The sequence below is a fragment of the Microcaecilia unicolor genome, chromosome 6 (genome assembly GCF_901765095.1).
Source record: "Microcaecilia unicolor chromosome 6, aMicUni1.1, whole genome shotgun sequence".
NCBI classification, from domain to species: Eukaryota; Metazoa; Chordata; class Amphibia; order Gymnophiona; family Siphonopidae; genus Microcaecilia; species Microcaecilia unicolor.
This window is the reverse complement of record NC_044036.1, coordinates 268308069-268328823: the sequence shown is the minus strand read 5'-3', so window position 1 is coordinate 268328823 and position 20755 is coordinate 268308069. Positions and strand designations below refer to the sequence as shown.

General features: G+C 45.8%; 1 protein-coding gene across 1 annotated transcript in view; it reads right to left on the bottom strand.

Annotated features, from left to right (window-relative positions):
* ADGRD2 (adhesion G protein-coupled receptor D2) overlaps positions 1-20755 on the bottom strand; it is a 249142-nt gene that overhangs the window by 122459 nt on the left and 105928 nt on the right. The window contains exon 20 of the mRNA XM_030206996.1: positions 1518-1638. Within this exon, the coding sequence (XP_030062856.1) occupies positions 1518-1638 (121 nt within the window). The remainder of the gene's footprint in view (positions 1-1517; positions 1639-20755) is intronic.

The window sequence follows — 20755 nt, the reverse complement described above, 5'->3', positions numbered from 1 at the left end:
CTGGCACAGACCGTATAAGTCTGCCCAGCACTATCCCCGCCTCCCAACCACCAGCCCCGCCTCCCACTACCGGCTCTGTTATCCATTCTCGGCTAAGCTCCTGAGGATCCATTTCTTCTGAACAGGATTCCTTTATGTTTATCCCACGCATGTTTGAATTCCGGTACCGTTTTCATCTCCACCACCTCCTGCGGGAGGGCATTCCAAGCATCCACCACTCTCTCCGTGAAAAAATACTTCCTGACATTTTTCTTGAGTCTGCCCCTCTTCAATCTCATTTCATGTCCTCTCGTTCTACCGCCTTCGTATCTCCGGAAAAGGTTCGTTTGCGGATTAATACCTTTCAAATATTTGAACGTCTGTATCATATCACCCCTGTTTCTCCTTTCCTCCAGAGTATACATGTTCAGGTCAGCAAGTCTCTCCTCGTACGTCTTGTAACGCAAATCCCATACCATTCTCGTAGCTTTTCTTTGCACCGCTTCGATTCTTTTTACATCCTTAGCAAGATATGGCCTCCAAAACTGAACACAATACTCCAGATGGGGCCTCACCAACAACTTATACAGGGGCATCAACACTCCCTTTTTTCTGCTGATCACATTTATGTTAAACTGCATCTGCTGTATAGCACCTTGGGTAAATCTGTTCATAAAGGTAGTTAATAAATCCCAACAAATAAATAAATACATTTTCATATTACCATCTGTAACAGAGGTACTGAGGGGAGGGCAGGAACAGCTGGTACAACTGTACCAGAGCCACACAGTGAGGGATTCCTTCCTTGCTGTGTTCAAAAGTGCTCCACTGTCCCTTTCCTGCTGACATAAGTATTGCCCCCACTCCAAGGATTCTAATTTGCTCTGTTCTGCCTAGCACTGCCTTATACCCCACCCTAGCCATGCCCAAGTAACCAACCTCTTATGGCCTCCTGGTGGAGGTGGTGGAGACAAAGATTATATCTGAATTCAAGGAAGCTTGGGACAAGTACGTAGGATCTCTAAGGAAGGGGAAAGGATAGTAGATGGCATGGATAAGCAGACTGGATAGGCCATACGATTATCTGTCTTCTTTTTACTATGTTTCTATGTTCTTGTAAAAACATCTAGATTGCACCAGTTGTACAAAGAATTGATTGCATTTTATATATATATTTAACCTTCATGCACAAAAGTCTTCTTCCTTCTGCTCTGAACTATATCTCCAACCTTCTGGTTCTGTACATTCCCTCACATACAGTGCAATCATCCCAAAATACTCTCAGCTTCCCCCTCTATATTACCTCTGAATAGACATCACCCATGAGACAGCAGGACAAAAGCTGTGGAACACTTTACCATGGACAATAAGGATGAAATTTACATTACATTCTGCGTTTAAAAAGCAGGTCAAAAGTTGGTTCTTCCTACAAACCTTCCACCATTAATTAGTGTATGCCATGTTTACATAAATTAAAAAAATTTAACTTTAGTTCATTTGATTTAAAAAAAAAAAAATAAGAAATTTCTGTAACTTACCTGGAAGGAGTTCAGCACAATAAAGATGTAAGCCCAAACAATACTGAAATGAACTAAGACGCCACACAACCAGGTCAAGCCCAAGACTGGAAGAAGGACCAGTACTGGCTTAGCAGTTGCCCTGTGATAAAATGAAAAAAGGTACATTTCAATCTGTAATAAAAAAAATAAAAAAACAGAGGCCCTTCTACTAAAGTGTGTTAAGCACTTACCCTTGGATTGTATATAGTGCGCCTAGCGTTCTGCACCAAAATCCAGGCGTATTCTTTAACAACACGCGTAACTTAATTGGTTGAAAAACCCAATCAGCGCTGTTAACAGCATTGAGAGGCCCTTTTACGAAGGCATGCGCAAATGTGGCCTGCAGTAGTGTGGGCATGTACGTAGACTGGATGCGCGCTGGACCATTTCTACAGTGCATCTGGAAAAAAGTTTGAGGGGGGCTGGGAAATGGACGTGCGGCAAAATTAAAACCAGCGCGTCATCTATTTACGACCTGAGCCCTTAATGCCACCCATTGACTGAGTGGTAAGGGCTCACGTGTTACCCGCATGGTAACTGTCCAGTACGCGCCAAATGCCGATTACCGCCAGGAGCGCTTCCATGGTGCGAAATAGAAAATTATTTTCTACTGCAGGTTTTCGGTGCATGCCAAACTCAGAATTACCGCCAGGTGCATGCGCTAGCCGGGCGGCATTGCTGATTTGACACATGCTGCACATGCGCAGGCCCTTATGTGCCTTTGTAAAAGGCGCCCTTAACAAGCAATAATTAGCAGTAATTGGCAATAATTAGAATTTATATGTATAAATTGCTAAGCGTATTCTATAACACACTGAGTCTAAATTCTAATGTGCACAGGCAAAAACGGGCATGGTTATGGGCAGGGAAATGGGTATTTTATGGGTTTTCCAAAATGTACACGCACTGTTATAGAATATGGCCCTCTGTGCCTAAAGCTACATGACAGAATTTATGCCACGTTTTCACTGGTGTAAATGGAGACACATTAGTTTTAGGCACTGGGATATCAACTAAGTGTGTTCTATATGCTGCATCTAAATCTAGATGCCACTTGTAGAATATGCTTAGGTGGAAATGTTTTCCGCGTGGATTTTTAACGCACCATATATAGAATCTGGTCCTTAATGCACGGTAACTACTAGCATACAACCATGCTAAAGGGTTTTGCAGTAGTTTAGCAGTTACCACATGGTAACCTACATATTAAGGGCTGAATTAGCACCCAAATAGAATACAGCTTAGCGCCAATTCCTGCGCCCAACTTTGGGTGTGAGGATTTAACACCTGCTGAAACCTGGTGTAAATCCTGGCATTCAAGTTGGGTGTGTGCATCCCAAGAATTCTATAACACTATACCTAAAGTTTTGGAATGCCCCTGACCTGCCCATGCCCCTACCGTGGCCATGACCCCTTTGGGGATGCATACAAGTCACTTTTGGTATGCAGTGTTATAGAACAGTATCTAGGCGGCAGATCCACGCTGTCCAAATTAGTGTCAATTAATGTTAAAACTTGATTATTAATGGCTTGTTAACTAATTTGTGTGCAGATCTTAGGATCACGCCTAAATTTGGGTGCACAAACTTTGGCAACCTTTATAGAATCTGGGGGTAAGTGCTTTTCGTGCTAGAGGAGAATGAACTTGAAGTGTAAGCCAGATAATGTGCTGCACTTACCATACTCTAAGTGGATAATGCCCAGTTAATGTTGGACCATTTACAGCCTCCTAAATAGGAGGTGCTAAGTACTTCATTGTTAACTGAGGCCAGGTTAGGTAAGTAGCACATTAGCATGGGACCTGCACATGATAATACTGGTTTTTCTCCCACTGGTTGCCATGTAAATTTTACAACTACCATGTGGTAAAGTCATGCGTTAAGCCACAGTAACTTCAAATTTTACCACAATTTAGTGTAAGGGCCCCTAAACTTACTCCTGAAATAAAATTCAATGCTGAAAATTCATTTTTCCTATGCAAACATTTCATGTAAATGGAGCTATGGATCAAAAGCTTCTCAAGAAGGAAAAACTGATGTGCGTTCTAATACTGTTTTATACTAGTGCTTCTCCTATAACACTGACTGATAGAAATTAAATATTAGAATCTTAGCAACAGTAGATGATGGCAGTAAAAGATCGACTGGACCATCCAGTCTTCTCAGTTATTCTTGTCCATACTGCTAAGGATTTATCCCAGTTGCCAGCTATAGAAACTTAAGAAGTTGAGGCCTATCATTCCTTATTCAATCCATTTCTCATTTGATTCCTCACTGAACCTCTCCCTTCCTGTGTAGACATGTATATGAAGACCCATATCCAATCTAACATCCAATTCTGCCTTACCATCTCCTCCCACAAAGACCTGCAACCATCCTAACTACTACCAAAATTAGTAAGACTACGAGGTCTTAGGAAGCTGGCTGTTGTTCTAACAGCCAGCTTCCTAAGACATCATGGTCATATTGGACAGTATCCAGCTACCACCAAGCTACTGGTACCAAATTGGTTGGTTCATGGGCAGTTGTATCCTACTGAAACCAGCCCAAATTCTCTATGGCCTGAAATATTGCAAGATCACACTTCTTCTGTCTTGTCATTTTCACCCCATCCCTTGGGCCCTGCTCTTGACAGAGTATGACAACCAATAAGGATCAGTAGACCCAACTAGTCTACTCAATTTTACTTCTGGTGCAATGGCACATATGCCAACCAATCTCATTTCCCCTCACCTTTTTGACACTATGGATTCTCTATGCTTATCCCATGCTTTTTTGACACTTCTCTACTTTGGTTTTTATATTATACACAACTTGATCATCACTTCCATTGCTCAGTACTGAACGTTCTGGCTGAGGTATCCAGAAAGCAAAATATTTGCCTCTCTCCATGGTAATTTCTCAGCTTTGTACCCCCATCACTGCTAAGTTTCCTATCACAATTTGTTTTTCCTTTGAGTCCCTCTGCTATCTCTTGTAAGGGCCTAACTATAGCAAGTTTCATCAGCTTTAATCCTTGTTCCAGGTGCTACTATAGATTGTTCCTTATCACAAGTATGGAATTAAACTTTTTCTAGACAATCAGTACATGCTAGGCCTCTATGATCCATAGTCCATATTCTCTGTGAATCCACTATGGCTAATTTTGCTCCTACTTTTAATGAAGATCTGCTTGTAGAAGGATTATTAAGAACTTGATGGCAGTTCTCTCTTTTGAAGTTATGGATGCCCATAGGCTAGACCTGAGGATTATTTTATCAATATATTTTGTCCAGTGTTCAAGTTCTCAATAGCACAAATGGGTCATCTCAGGGTGTTTTCTCTTGATTTGGCTCAAATTTTAAAAATGACTGTTTCCCAGTTTAACATAAGTTACCTTAGATTTTAACAAGCACAGTTTTCAATTTTAAGAGCAAACAAAACACAGATTCATCAATTTCAACAAGTTGGGATGTGCAGGAAGATTTTTTCATAATGCAAGCAATTCTTTCATCTAGCCTTGGACCTGGTATTAACTTGGCAGTCATCGAAAATCACTTAAGCATGACGAATTTAAATCTCTATAAAAACTATATCGATCTCTAACAAACTCATTACCAACCAGCTGGAATGTTGTACTGTGTAAATCATGAGAAATGTGCTCAGATTCTATCACTTCTCACTGCATCATGATATTATACTTGGGAACCATCACAGCACATTTAAATTCCCAATCAATTCACCAGCATAAATTAAAATGCATAGCTTACAACAAATAAGATGTACTTATCTGAATAATCCTGTGCCTGCTGGAATACAGATGTTAAAATTGTGCTCGTGGCAGACCAGTCAAATATCTTTAATACAGTCCTTTATCAACTGTCATGGCAAGCATTCACCACAGTGTAACATATGCATCAATAAACAAGTTAATGTTGCTAATCCCACCTAGGTCGATCCCCAGCTCATGTCATCGCTTTTTAGTGGACATTTGTGAGAAATTAGCTTGGCAAAACATATATTATGGTTTATAATTTATTTCTCTTGATAAACCGCCTTTCACAAACAATACATCAAAGCATTTTACAATACACATACAATTAAAAATTAAAAGAAGGAAAGAAATGCCATCAATTAAAATAAAGAAAAGAAAACAGAGTAAAAGTAAATGAAAATATAAAATACTAATATAGACTCAGGGCCAAATTCTATAAATGGCAAGTTAAAAATCGGCACTGAAAAACTATGCAGGGCTGCCGAGGGGGGAGCAGGGGGGGACAAAATTCCCCGGGCCCGGGCTTCCAAGGGGGACCCAGCGCCTCAGTCTCCTCCACCACTGGGCCAGGCCCCCCTGAATTCAAATCATAGCCCCTCACCTCAACCTCGCTCCGTGTAAAAGAAGTGCAGCAGCGGCAGTCTGAAATCGCCTCCCTTCGGGCCTTCCCTCCCTGTGTCCCGCCCTAGTCTGATGTAACTTGCGCGAGGGCGGGACACAGGGAGGGAAGGCCCGAAGGGAGGCGATCTGCAGACTGTCACTGCTGTGCTTCTTTCACACGGAGCGAGGTCGAGGTGAGGTGCTATGATTTGAATTCAGGGGGGCCCGGCCCGGTGGTGGACGGAGGGGGGTGGCAACGATGACGACCTCGGGAGGAGCGGGGCCCCCAGCCTGGCCTAATCTCTCAGCAGCAGTGAAACTATGCAATTAGTGTGATTCCATAAGCTATGCCTAAAGTGAGGCATACTTTATAGAATATACCTACGCACCATTCTTGCGACTAAAATTTAGGCACACTCATTTAGGTCACCTAAAACCAGGCCTAAATACCTGGGCCTAATCAGGTGTATTCCCTAATAGTGCACATAGGGAGCCTTTTACTAAGCTGCAGTAAAAAGTGGCCTCCTGAGGCAGTGTAGGCATGTGTTTTGGGTGCGTGCTGGGCCAGTTTTTACCGCATCTGAATGGGACGGGAAAAGGGCATGCGGTAAAACTAAAACCAACATGCTTCCAGAATTGGCCTGGACACTTACCACCCATTGATCTAGCGGTAAGGGCTCATGCGCTACATGTGCAGTGACTGGTCGGTGCACGCCAACTGCCAATTACTGCCAGAAATGGCACGTGTGAGAGGAAATAAATAAATAAATCATCCAGGCATTATGGGCATGCACCAAATCTGAAATCACCACCAGGGGGTGCGGTGGCCTGGCGGTAGTCTCATGTGGGTGCATGCTGTGCATGCACCCACCTAACGCGCCTTTGTAAAAGGGCCCCATAGTTTTTTGAAATGCCCACAACCCGTCCATTCCATGCCCATGGTCATGCCCCCTTTTTGACTGCACATTAGAATTGACATGCACTGTGTTGTAGGATATGCCTAGAAAGTTGTGTGCATAAACTCTAATTAAAGCCAATTAGTACCGTTAATTGGTTAAGTACGAATTATCGGTGCTAATAGGCTTGTTAATCAAGTTGTACGCACAATTTGGCCATGCAGCCAAATTAGCATGCACAACTTAAGGCATCATATATAGAATGTGGGGGTCAGTCATTAAGCAAGATGCTATTTTAGAGTCACCCCAAAAAACAGATATACAAAGTAGTCTAATGAACCATAAACCATACTTCAAAAGCTGGATTCAGAGCCCGATTGAGAATGACTAATTTATATGTCACTTTGGAGTCCACCTATGCTTCTGAGGCTGTGGCTTGTACTATTTAAATCATATAAAAAATTCTAGGTTCAGAATCAACTGATTACATCCACACAGGCTCAGTTTCTTAACATAGTGAAAAACATAGGCACTAAACCCATCACACATCGCCCCTCCTTATACAAAATGAAAGCATTTGCTCAATATTGAAGGTGCTCAAGACACCCAAAGCACCCACAGAGCTGGCATCTATGATGTAAAATGTTATAATTATTGTCATTGTAATGTCTTCTTGAGTAATTCAGGCCCTTTTCTGAAACCCATTTGTTCTTAGTATTGCATTAGGGCTCTCCTCCCCCCCCCCCCCCCCCCCCACACACACAAATTAAAATCCTCAGTGGTCCACCAACACGAGAAATTCTCTGGCTGTATTTTGCCAGTCCTGCAGAAATGTCAGTGCTGCCTGTTCAGATGCTAGATGCATGTCACCATGCCCTTCAGCAACATCCTATCTCTGTCTTAGTGCCGATTCCACTTAGCAAATTGCACAAATTTGTCTGGAAGACTGACCAGACGCCTCTGAACAATAATAAAGATTCATATTTTCTGATAACACTGCCTCTTAGATAGTATATATAAAGGTCTCTGTAATTTAATCGATGATGCAAGCATGTATTCACAAGCTATCTACTGCTGAAGTCACTGCTCTTGACATCAATGTTTACATTCTGTTAGAGTTGCAAAAATCTGCAGAAATCAGTCAAAACACATGTAGCACTGGTGCTCTCGGTATCTTTATTTTTCTATGTTTAAGTGTACAAAACAAGAGCAAAGTAAGAAAAAAAAATACATAGCTTGCTTTTCTTTGTAGATTGCATTATATGGACTGAATCATAATACTTCAGCTGTCCTGTCTCCTAGGCCAGATCAGACCTATTGGTTCATTTTTATTCACAACTACTTTGAGCTGTCATGTTTAAAACTAATGCATATATGTTTCCACTAGTCATCCATTATAACACCTATGCATACGTGGCATTTAGGGAGTTATTTTAAAAGCACCTCTACATGTAAATAGTGACATTTACATGTGTACATTGCATACAAGTGTACATAATGGGCCCGATGTTCAGAAAGATCAGTGGAGAAGGAAAAGAAGAAGTCAAGAGGAGGAAAGACCAACCTAGGAAATAATTTGGGAGAAGACTGATGTAAAGAAGGTGAAAAAGAGTCTGGGACCTTAGAAAAAAAATACCGGCCAACAGAGGTGAAAAAGAAACATATTATTTAATACTTTTTTAAGAATAGGGATGTGCCCGCTTTGGGAAATGAACATATATCCTATTTCTGTATTTTGCAGAGAACTAGAGAAAATGCATTTCTGTTTCTCTTCTACCAGTATTGCATTGCTTATGGAATCTGGCTTTCTTGGAGGGGAGGAGGGGTCTTCATTTCAGTTTTTTTCTGCATGTTTGTTGTGGTCCCTTATTTTGTATCAGGCAAGGGTCTCTCCATGTTCTACATATATGTGGTCAAGGTGAAGGAGTTTGCTATATATGTTTTGAATGTCTTTTTGCAGCATTTTATGTTATTTTGCAAAATCTCTCACTCTCTTTAAAAGCAGGCCCTAGACACCCAAAATAAAAATGCTCAAGACTAGTGGTTTAATTATGTAGAGTCACCACACAAACAAAAACACATCTGCTTTAAACAAAGTGTCTGGCGGTGGAGGGAGTGTATGCTGTTCCTGAGGTGATCATCACAATTTTTTTGTATGGTATATTGGAAGGACGATAGCTCTGTTATTGGAGAATATGGAGTTTGTGATACAGAACTGTAGGTACAGAGGTTATAATGAGATTTTGTCCAGTCATGTAGAGGATCCAGACTTCACGCCACACAGAAGAATTTGTTGAATGATGCTATCAATTATAATGGTGGTTTAACCTGGTAGCTGAAACCAAATGGAAGGGGAAGGTTTCTTTATGCATAATAGCCCTGATATCTTATACTAATAATTTTAAAAAGGGGTTTGGGAGAGGGATATGTGATGTGGTGGTCATGATGTGCAGAAATATTGTGCTTTATTTATTTAGATTTTGCTCACACCTTTTTCAGTAGTAGCTCAAGGTGAGTTACATTCAGGTACACTGGATATTTCTCTGTCCCAGGAGGGCTCTCAATCTAAGTTTGTACCTGAGGCAATGGAGGGTTAAGTGACTTGTCCAAGATCACAAGGAGCAGCAGTGGGATTTGAACCAGCCACCTCTGGATTACAAGACTGGTGCTCTAACCACTTTGGCTTGCCCCCCTCCATTCCTAACTTGCCCCTCTGTTGCCACCCTAAATATTTCTGTCTAGAGATGCCACTGGTCCAGAGCAAGACTTCAGCAAGTGCAAAAGTAAGCTTAGTGTGGGACCTTGAGCATAGGTCAAGGCCTGCCATGTCCCACCCATGCTGAAGCAAATTTTCTGACAAGGGGGTAAAGCTTGAGTCTGGGCCTATGCTGAAAGGCCTACTTCTAAAGTGCAGTTCTCCTGCTGTACCAGCACTGTGGTGCCAATCTGCTGCCCCACTCCTAATTCTGCTGCCTTAGGCACAGGCCTAGTCCACATGCCCTGTTTCCCCATTGACATTCCACCACTTCCATGAGGAAACTGCTGGGCTCATGCTGCTCATTTTATCTATGTTATGTATATTTCTAAAGTGGCTGTTCACACTGTATATGCAGGCAAAATATATATGCTCTCCTGCAGTTATTTTAGGAAAGGCTTATACTGAAAATGAGCATGACTTGGAGGTTTCAATTCCGATCTCCACATTCTACATAAAATGGGTCTTCACATGTGAACAGAGACCAAACTAAAGGTTCATGGGTGTATAAGCAGGAAAAGGAAGTGCTACTGCCACTGTATAAGCCTCTGGTGATACCTCATTTGACATACTGTATGTAATTCTGGAGATTGCACCTTCAAAAAGTTATAAACAGGATAGAGTCAGTCCAGAGGGCAGTTACTAAAGTGGTCAGTGGTCTTTGGGATTTTACTGTCTTTAAACAGCAGGCTAATTTGTTTGTTTGGAGAATAAGTTCATGTCAATTTGGTCTGAAACTAAGAGGAAAATTATTGATTTAATGCAAAGTCAGTTCAAAATAAACAATTAGTTTTGGCCTGATCCTGCAGGAAAGGCAAGGTTTAGCACATATTGCTAAGACTTGGCTAATGGAAGAGGTGATGTTTACCTTGAACAGCTGTGCACCCCCTCCCAAGCCAGAATTATGGGACTGGTAACATTCCTTCTAAAATGCACAGGGTTACACCATCCATCATCCTACCACTGTACAGCAAGCAGATTCTTCATGACTGCAAGGAGATCTATGTGACCCATGCAATTAAAACCACAAGATTTTATTTTCACACCAGTCATTACAGTAAGAATGTGGGCAGCAAACTCCTGAGCAGCTTAGAAGGAACATTGTAAAACGGGGGAGGGGGGGCGATCACTTTAAAAAGTAAGAATGAAATGCCAGCTTTGCCCTTGCAGTTGATCTTTTCAGTAGGGTTAAACTTTTGATGGTCTACAACTACCTCTACTGCCCCTACTCTCCCCCAGGATAGATAGAGAATATATGCAACCTCTACTGGAGCTCATCCTAGAATATTTTCTGAAAATTTTGTACTTGGTCATTGTGGGATATTTTAATCTTCAGATGGATAATAAAGTTGTGCTGTATGCCCCTAGACTTGAGGGGGTAAGGATTGAAAGTGTCATGACTTGGCTAGATGAAAAGGAAATTTAGAGTTAGTGCATTAAGAATGGAAGGAATCTAGAAGTGCTATTGAGTAGAAGTATCCCTACTGCTATGACATTGTTAATGGAAGTGGCAGCTGATGCATGTTGTGACCTCTATTACTTCGGGTACAAACCTAAAAACATAAGGGTAGATTCCATGGACAACTCAAGGGGTAGTGGTACCCTGAGCCAACTTGCTTTGGCGATGGCCCCCTCCCCCCAATCGCATCACTTAACATAAGAACATAAGTGTTGCCACACTGGGACAGACCAAAAGTCTATCAAGCCCAGCATCCTGTCCAACAGTGGCCAATCTAGGTTACAAGTACGTGGCAAGATCCCAAAACTGTACAATACATTTTATGCTGCTTATCCTATAAATAAGCAGTGGATTTTCATCTTTCTTTTAGGAAACTATCCAAACCTTTTTAAAACCCCGCTAAGCTAACTGCTTTTACTACATTCTCTTGCGATGAATTCCAGAATTTAATTACACATTCAGTGAAGAAATATTTTCTCTGATTTGTTTTAAATTTATTACTTTGTAACTTCATTGCGTGCCCCCTAGTCCTAGTAATTTTGGAAAAAGTAAACAAGCGATTCACGTCAACCCATTCCACTTCACTCATTATTTTATAGGCCTCTAAAGCGAATGCTACATACCTGTAGAAGGTATTCTCCGAGGACAGCAGGCTGATTGTTCTCACTGATGGGTTGACATCCTCGGCAGCCCCTCCATCGGAAAGTTTACTAGCAAAGGCCTTTGCTAGTCCTCGCGCGCCCATGCGCACCACGCATGCGCGGCCGTCTTCCCGCCCGAAACCGGCTCGAGCCGGCCAGTCCAGTATGTAGCAAGACAATACACTTCAAGGGAAGACTCAACTCCAAAGGGGAGGCGGGCGGGTTTGTGAGAACAATCAGCCTGCTGTCCTCGGAGAATACCTTCTACAGGTATGTAGCATTCGCTTTCTCCGAGGACAAGCAGGCTGCTTGTTCTCACTGATGGGGTATCCCTAGCCCCCAGGCTCACTCAAAACAACAACCAAGGTCAATTGGGCCTCGCAACGGCGAGGACATAACTGAGATTGACCTAAAAAAATTACCAACTAACTGAGAGTGCAGCCTGGAACAGAACAAACAGGGCCCTCGGGGGGTGGAGTTGGATCCTAAAGCCCAAACAGGTTCTGAAGAACTGACTGCCTGAACCGACTGTCGCGTCGGGTATCCTGCTGCAGGCAGTAATGAGATGTGAATGTGTGGACAGATGACCACGTCGCAGCTTTGCAAATTTCTTCAATGGAGGCTGACTTCAAGTGGGCTACCGACGCAGCCATGGCTCTAACATTATGAGCCGTGACATGACCCTCAAGAGCCAGCCCCGCCTGGGCGTAAGTGAAGGAAATGCAATCTGCTAGCCAATTGGATATGGTGCGTTTCCCTACAGCCACTCCCCTCCTATTGGGATCAAAAGAAACAAACAATTGGGCGGACTGTCTGTGGGGCTGTGTCCGCTCCAGATAGAAGGCCAATGCTCTCTTGCAGTCCAATGTGTGCAGCTGACGTTCAGCAGGGCAGGAATGAGGACGGGGAAAGAATGTTGGCAAGACAATTGACTGGTTCAGATGGAACTCCGACACAACCTTTGGCAGAAACTTAGGGTGAGTGCGGAGGACTACTCTGTTATGATGAAATTTGGTGTAAGGGGCCTGGGCTACCAGGGCCTGAAGCTCACTGACTCTACGAGCTGAAGTAACTGCCACCAAGAAAATGACCTTCCAGGTCACGTACTTCAGATGGCAGGAATTCAGTGGCTCAAAAGGAGGTTTCATCAGCTGGGTGAGAACGACATTGAGATCCCATGACACTGTAGGAGGCTTGACAGGGGGCTTTGACAAAAGCAAACCTCTCATGAAGCGAACAACTAAAGGCTGTCCTGAGATCGGCTTACCTTCCACACGGTAATGGTATGTACTGATTGCACTAAGGTGAACCCTTACAGAGTTGGTCTTGAGACCAGACTCAGACAAGTGCAGAAGGTATTCAAGCAGGGTCTGTGTAGGACAAGAGCGAGGATCTAGGGCCTTGCTGTCACACCAGACGGCAAACCTCCTCCAATGGAAGAAGTAACTTCTCTTAGTGGAGTCTTTCCTGGAAGCAAGCAAGATGCGGGAGACACCCTCTGACAGACCCAAAGAGGCAAAGTCTACGCCCTCAACATCCAGGCCGTGAGAGCCAGAGACTGGAGGTTGGGATGCAGAAGCGCCCCCTCGTCCTGTGTGATGAGGGTCGGAAAACACTCCAATCTCCACGGTTCTTCGGAGGATAACTCCAGAAGAAGGGGGAACCAGATCTGACGCGGCCAAAAAGGAGCAATCAGAATCATGGTGCCTCGGTCTTGCTTGAGTTTCAACAAAGTCTTCCCCACCAGAGGGATGGGAGGATAAGCATACAGCAGGCCCTCCCCCCAATCCAGGAGAAAGGCATCCGATGCTAGTCTGCCGGAGGCCTGAAGCCTGGAACAGAACTGAGGGACTTTGTGGTTCGCTCGAGATGCGAAGAGATCCACCAAGGGGGTGCCCCACGCTTGGAAGATGTGTCGCACCACTCGGGAGTTGAGCGACCACTCGTGAGGTTGCATAATCCTGCTCAGTCTGTCGGCCAGACTGTTGTTTACGCCAGCCAGATATGTGGCTTGGAGCACCATGCCTTGACGGCGAGCCCAGAGCCACATGCTGACGGCTTCCTGACACAGGGGGCGAGATCCGGTGCCCCCCTGCTTGTTGACATAGTACATGGCAACCTGGTTGTCTGTCTGAATTTGGATAATTTGGTGGGACAGCCGATCTCTGAAAGCCTTCAGGGCATTCCAGATCGCTCGCAACTCCAGAAGATTGATCTGTAGATCGCGTTCTTGGAGGGACCAACTTCCTTGGGTGTGAAGCCCATCGACATGAGCTCCCCATCCCAGGAGAGACGCATCCGTGGTCAGCACTTTTTGTGGCTGAGGAATTTGGAAGGGACGTCCCAGAGTCAAATTGGAGCAAATCGTCCACCAATACAGGGATTTGAGAAAACTCGTGGACAGGTGGATCACGTCCTCTAGACCCCCAGCGGCCTGATACCACTGGGAGGCTAGGGTCCATTGAGCAGATCTCATGTGAAGGCGGGCCATGGGAGTCACATGAACTGTGGAGGCCATGTGGCCCAGCAATCTCAACATCTGCCGAGCTGTGATCTGCTGGGACGCACGCACCCGCGAGACGAGGGACAACAAGTTGTTGGCTCTCGCCTCTGGGAGATAGGCGCGAGCCGTCCGAGAATCCAGCAGGGCTCCTATGAATTCGAGTTTCTGCACTGGGAGAAGATGGGACTTTGGGTAATTTATCACAAACCCCAGTAGCTCCAGGAGGCGAATAGTCATCTGCATGGACTGCAGGGCTCCTGCCTCGGATGTGTTCTTCACCAGCCAATCGTCGAGATATGGGAACACGTGCACCCCCAGCCTGCGAAGTGCCGCTGCTACCACAGCTAGGCACTTTGTGAACACCCTGGGCGCAGAGGCGAGCCCAAAGGGTAGCACACAGTACTGGAAGTGGCGTGCGCCCAACTGAAATCGCAGATACTGTCTGTGAGCTGGCAGTATCGGGATGTGTGTGTAGGCATCCTTCAAGTCCAGAGAGCATAGCCAATCGTTTTGCTGAATCATGGGGAGAAGGGTGCCCAGGGAAAGCATCCTGAACTTTTCTTTTACGAGATATTTGTTCAGGGCCCTTAGGTCTAGGATGGGACGCATCCCCCCTGTTTTCTTTTCCACAAGGAAGTACCTGGAATAGAATCCCAGCCCTTCTTGCCCGGATGGCACGGGCTCGACCGCATTGGCGCTGAGAAGGGCGGAGAGTTCCTCTACAAGTACCTGCTTGTGTTGGAAGCTGTAAGACTGAGCCCCCGGTGGACAATTTGGAGGTTTTGATGCCAAATTGAGGGTGTATCCCTGCCGGACTATTTGTAGAACCCACTGATCGGAGGTTATGAGAGGCCACCTTTGGTGAAAAGCTTTCAACCTCCCCCCGACCGGCAGGTCGCCCGGCACTGACACTTGGATGTCGGCTATGCTCTGCTGGAGCCAGTCAAAAGCTCGCCCCTTGCTTTTGCTGGGGAGCCGCGGGGCCTTGCTGAGGCGCACGCTGCTGACGAGAGCGAGCGCGCTGGGGCTTAGCCTGGGCCGCAGGCTGTCGGGAAGGAGGATTGTACCTACGCTTACCAGAAGCATAGGGACCAGTCTTCCTTCCCCCGAAAAATCGTCTACCTGTAGAGGTAGAGGCTGAAGGCTGCCGGCGGGAGAACTTGTCGAATGCGGTGTCCCGCTGGTGGAGAGACTCTACCACCTGCTCGACTTTTTCTCCAAAAATGTTGTCCGCACGGCAAGGCGAGTCCGCAATCTGCTGCTGGAGTCTATTCTCCAGGTCGGCGGCACGCAGCCATGAGAGCCTGCGCATCACTACACCTTGAGCAGCGGCCCTGGACGCAACATCAAAAGTGTCATAAACTCCTCTGGCCAGGAATTTTCTGCACGCCTTCAGCTGCCTGACCACCTCCTGAAAAGGCTTGGCTTGCTCAGGGGGAAGAGCATCAACCAAGCCCGCCAACTGCCGCACATTGTTCCGCATGTGTATGCTCGTGTAGAGCTGGTAAGACTGGATCTTGGCCACGAGCATAGAAGAATGGTAGGCCTTCCTCCCAAAGGAGTCTAAGGTTCTAGGGTCTTTGCCCGGGGGCGCCGAAGCATGCTCCCTAGAACTCTTAGCCTTCTTTAGGGCCAGATCCACAACTCCAGAGTCATGAGGCAACTGAGTGCGCATCAGCTCTGGGTCCCCATGGATCCGGTACTGGGACTCAATCTTCTTGGGAATGTGGGGATTACTTAGTGGCTTGGTCCAGTTCGCAAGCAATGTCTTTTTCAGGACATGGTGCAAGGGAACAGTGGACGCTTCCTTAGGTGGAGAAGGATAGTCCAGGAGCTCAAACATTTCAGCCCTGGGCTCGTCCTCCATAACCACCGGGAAGGGGATGGCCGTAGACATCTCCCGGACAAAGGAAGCAAAAGACAGACTCTCGGGAGGAGAAAGCTGTCTCTCAGGAGAGGGAGTGGGATCAGAAGGAAGACCCTCAGACTCCTCGTCAGAGAAATATCTGTGGTCCTCCTCTTCCTCCCACGAGGCCTCACCCTCGGTGTCAGACACAAGTTCACGAACCTGTGTCTGCAACCTCGCCCTGCTCGACTCGGTGGAACCCCGTCCACGGTGGGGGCGTCGAGAGGTAGACTCCCTCGCCCGCATCGGCGAAGCTCCCTCCGCCGACGTAGTCGGGGAGCCTTCCTGGGAGGTGGCCGCGGTCGGCACCGCACGCGGTACCGACGTCGGGGACCTCAACCTGGGCGATGGGCCAGCCGGCGCCACGCTCGACGGTACCGGAGGCGCAAGCACCGCCGGTACCGGAGGGGTAGGGCGCAACAGCTCTCCCAGAATCTCTGGGAGAACGGCCCGGAGGCTCTCGTTTAGAGCGGCTGCAGAGAAAGGCTGAGAGGCCGATGCAGGCGTCGACGTCAGAACCTGTTCCGGGCGAGGAGGCTGTTCCGGGCTGTCCAGAGTGGAGCGCATCGACACCTCCTGAACAGAGGGTGAGCGGTCCTCTCGGTGCCGATGCCTGCTGGGTGCCGAATCCCTCGGCGACCCAGAGCTCTCGGTGCCGACATGGGGAGGAGACCGGTGTCGATGCTTCTTCGACTTCTTCCGAAGCATGTCACCGGAGCTCCCCGGCACCGACGAGGAGGACGTAGAATCCATCCGTCGCTTCCTCGGGGCCGAGACCGAAGAGGGTCGATCCCGGGGGGGCTGTACCGCAGGAGCCCTCAGGGTAGGAGGAGACCCACCCGAAGGCTCACCGCCACCAGCAGGGGAATGGACAGCCCTCACCTGCTCTCCTGACGATGCACCTCCGTCCGACGACATCAGCAGACGAAGTCTTGGTACCACCGACGTCGATACAGTCGCCCGATGCCTCGGCGCCGATGCAGAGGTCCGATGCCTCGATGCAGTCGATGGAGCGGCAGCCAAGGAAGATGGTCCGGACGCTGACGACGTCGATGCACTCGATGCCTCCGGTGCCGATGCCGACGAAGAGCCCGAGAACAAAACGTTCCACTGGGCTAATCTCGCTACCTGAGTCCGCCTTTGTAACAGGGAACACAGACTGCAGTTCTGAGGGCGGTGCTGGGCCCCTAGACACTGAAGACACGCAGAGTGCCTATCAGTGAGCGAGATTACCCGGGCGCACTGGGTGCACTTCTTGAAGCCGCTGGAAGGCTTCGATGTCATGGGCGGAAAAATCACGCCGGCGAAATCAAAAGCCGAAATGGCGAAAATTGAAGCACCAAAATTTAGAGGGAGAAAAATCTCGACCGAGGCCAAAAGAGGCCTACCCCGACAACGAAAGAAAACTTACGGGGCAAAAACTGAGAAATACGGGAAGGGCAGAAAACCCGAAAGGGTCTTCCGGAACACTACCGGAGCGCTTCCCGAACTTTTTCAAGGAAAAAAAGGACAAAAACACGTCGAAAAGGACGCGCGAGGTCGACTCTCTGGGGCACGAACGGCGTAACACAACCGTACCGAGTGCGGACGAAAGAAGACTGACCGGCTCGAGCCGGTTTCGGGCGGGAAGACGGCCGCGCATGCGCGGTGCGCATGGGCGCGCGAGGACTAGCAAAGGCCTTTGCTAGTAAACTTTCCGATGGAGGGGGCTGCCGAGGACGTCAACCCATCAGTGAGAACAAGCAGCCTGCTTGTCCTCGGAGAATCATATCTCCCCTTACCCATCTTTTCTCCAAGCTAAAGAGCCCTAGCTGCTTTAGCCTTTCCTCATAGGGAAGTTGTCCCATCCCCTTTATCATTTTCATCACCCTTCTCTGTACCTTTTCTAATTCCACTGTATCTTTTTGAGATGGAGTGACCAGAATTGCACACAGTATTCGAGGTGCAATTGCACCATGGAGCGATACAAAGGCATTATAACATCCTCATTTTTGTTTTCCTTTCTGTTCCTAATAATACTTAACGTTCTATTTGCTTTCTTAGCCACTGCCGCACACTAAAGCAGAGGGTTTCATTGTATCATCAATGATGATACCTAGATCCCTTTCCTGGTCGGTGACTCCTAATGTGGAACCTTGCATCACGTAGCTATAGTTCAGGTTCCTCTTTCCCACATTCATCACTTTGCTCACATTAAATGTCATCTGCGATTTGGATGCCCAGTTTCCCAGTCTCGTAAGGTCCTCTTGTAATTTTTTTTACAATCTTCTTGCAATTTAACAACTTTGAATAACTTCAAAGTTGTGTTGTCAGCAAATTTAATTACCTCACTAGTTATTCCCAACTCTAGATCATTTATAAATATGTTTAAAATCAGCAGTCCCAGCACAGACTCCTGGGGAACCCCACTATCTACCCTTCTCCAATGTGAATACTGACTATTTAACCCTAATTTCTGTTTCTATCTTTTAACCAGTTTTTAATCCACAATAGAACACTACCTCCTATCCCATGACTCTCCAATTTCCTTTGGAGTCTTTCATGAGGTACTTTGTCAAACGCCTTCTGAAAATCCAGATACACAATATCAACCGGCTCACCTTTATCCACATGTTTGTTCACCCCTTCAAAGAAATGTAGTAGATTGGTGAGGCAAGATTTCCCTTCACTAAATTCATGTTGACTTTGTCTCATTAATCCATGCTTTTGAATATGCTCTGTAATTTTGTTCTTTATAATAGTCTCTATCATTTTGCCTGGCACCATTGTCAGGTTCAACGGTCTGTAATTTCCCAGCGTTACATTGGCCACCCTCCAATCTTCTGGTACCATGCTTGATTTTAAAGATAAATTACATATTACTAACATGTGGGTGGGGGTGGGGGGGAGGAGAGAGCACTTACCGCCAACCAATGAAGTGGCGAGGGCTGCTGCTGTAACCCGGCGGTAACTGTGTAGCACCAGAAATGGCACCCACTTGTGGACAGAAATTTGTGCACCATTTATGGAATCTGGGAGCTAAAGCTGACAGAAGGTAACTTCATAAAGGCATTTTCCCCACACAATGGCAGTGCATGTTTGTGCAATGCCTCTTATAATATGACCCTGCACATACAAGTATACAGTATGAGAAGATTGTGTGTGCTTTTACACATTTCAGTGTAGGCTTTGTTATGTGGTAGAGTTTGGGTGGAGCAAGGGCAGAATCACAATTTACATGTATATTTTATAAAATGTGCACAATTGCACAGGCATACATTTATACCTGCTCCTGGGATCCCTTTACCCTCAATTTCTGCAACATTTGTGCTAGAATTTTATAAAGATACATAAGTGCCTATAACTTCTACTACTAATCGTTTCTATAGTGCTACTAGATGTATGCAGCACTGTACACATTATATGCAGGTATTTCTCTGTCCCTAGAGGGCTCGTAATCTAAGGGGCCCTTTTACTAAGCAGTGGTAAAAAGTGGCCTGCGGTAGTGTAGGCGCATGTATTGGGCATGCGCCAGGCCAGTTTTTACCGCATCTACAAAAAATGGGCTTTTTTTTAATAGGAGGGGGAAAGGGCCTGCGATAAAAATAAAATCAGCACGTGCCAAAACCAGCCTGAGCCCTTAATGCCACCCATTGAGCTAGCGGTAAAGGCTCACACGCTACATGCATAGTGACCGGTCGGTGTGCGCCAAATGCCAATTACTGCCAGAAATGGTGCGCATAGGAGGAAATAAAGAAATAATTCATCCACATGTTATGGGCACACACCAAATCTGAAATTACCAGAGGGCACGCTGGGCTGGCGGTAATCTCATTTCGGCACATGATTCATGTGCGTGGAGCCTACCATGGCTTAGTAAAAGGACCCCTAAGTTTTTTATGTGGGGCAATGGAGGGTTAAGTGACTTGCCCAAGGTCAAAACCCAGGTTGCCAGGATCAAAGCCTGCTGCACTAACTACTACTACTACTACTAACACTACTCCTCCACATTTTTCTGCCCTTCACACATGAATAGAATTTTTTTTTTTGTACTGCCTAAGAATTTTGGCAATTTGTCTTTATGTTTGTCTGTTGCTCTCTCCAATAACTCTATGGACCATACTTTTTCCCACCAGACATATTCCATGAGACTTTCTGAGTGCTTCATTTGTGAGGTGATGACCAATCGTGCTGCTAGGAGAGGAAAGTTTACCAAATCATTCTTTCCTAAAGATCCACCCTCCAAATTGCTAGACCATCCTAGTAAAAAAAACTCTCTTCAAAAGGAAGTCCAATACATGTGATTTGTTTAATTCTACCCCATACAACCTGCCAAAAATCTTGAATTTAAAAAATCCTGTTTTTAGTTTTTCATTGAGTGACATTTTGTACTGTCACTTTTGTAATGTGCAAAAATTAATAAAAGTAAAGATTTTAAAAAGATGCCTAAGAAAGTAAATCTATAAGTTAGACACTTATATTTATGTACTAATTGCATGCATAAGTGATAATATATATACGCATATATACCAAAGGTGCACTTACACAGTATTCTGTAGCTGCGTACATTTCTTACATATCATGTAATTTACAAGTGAGCATGCAAATGGGCAGAGTGTTTGTGGAGACACATATAAACATATGTAGGACTAAATTTTATAAACCAGTGGTTCCCAAGCCTGGTCCTGGAGGCACCCCAGCCAGTCAGGGTTTTATGATAGTCAC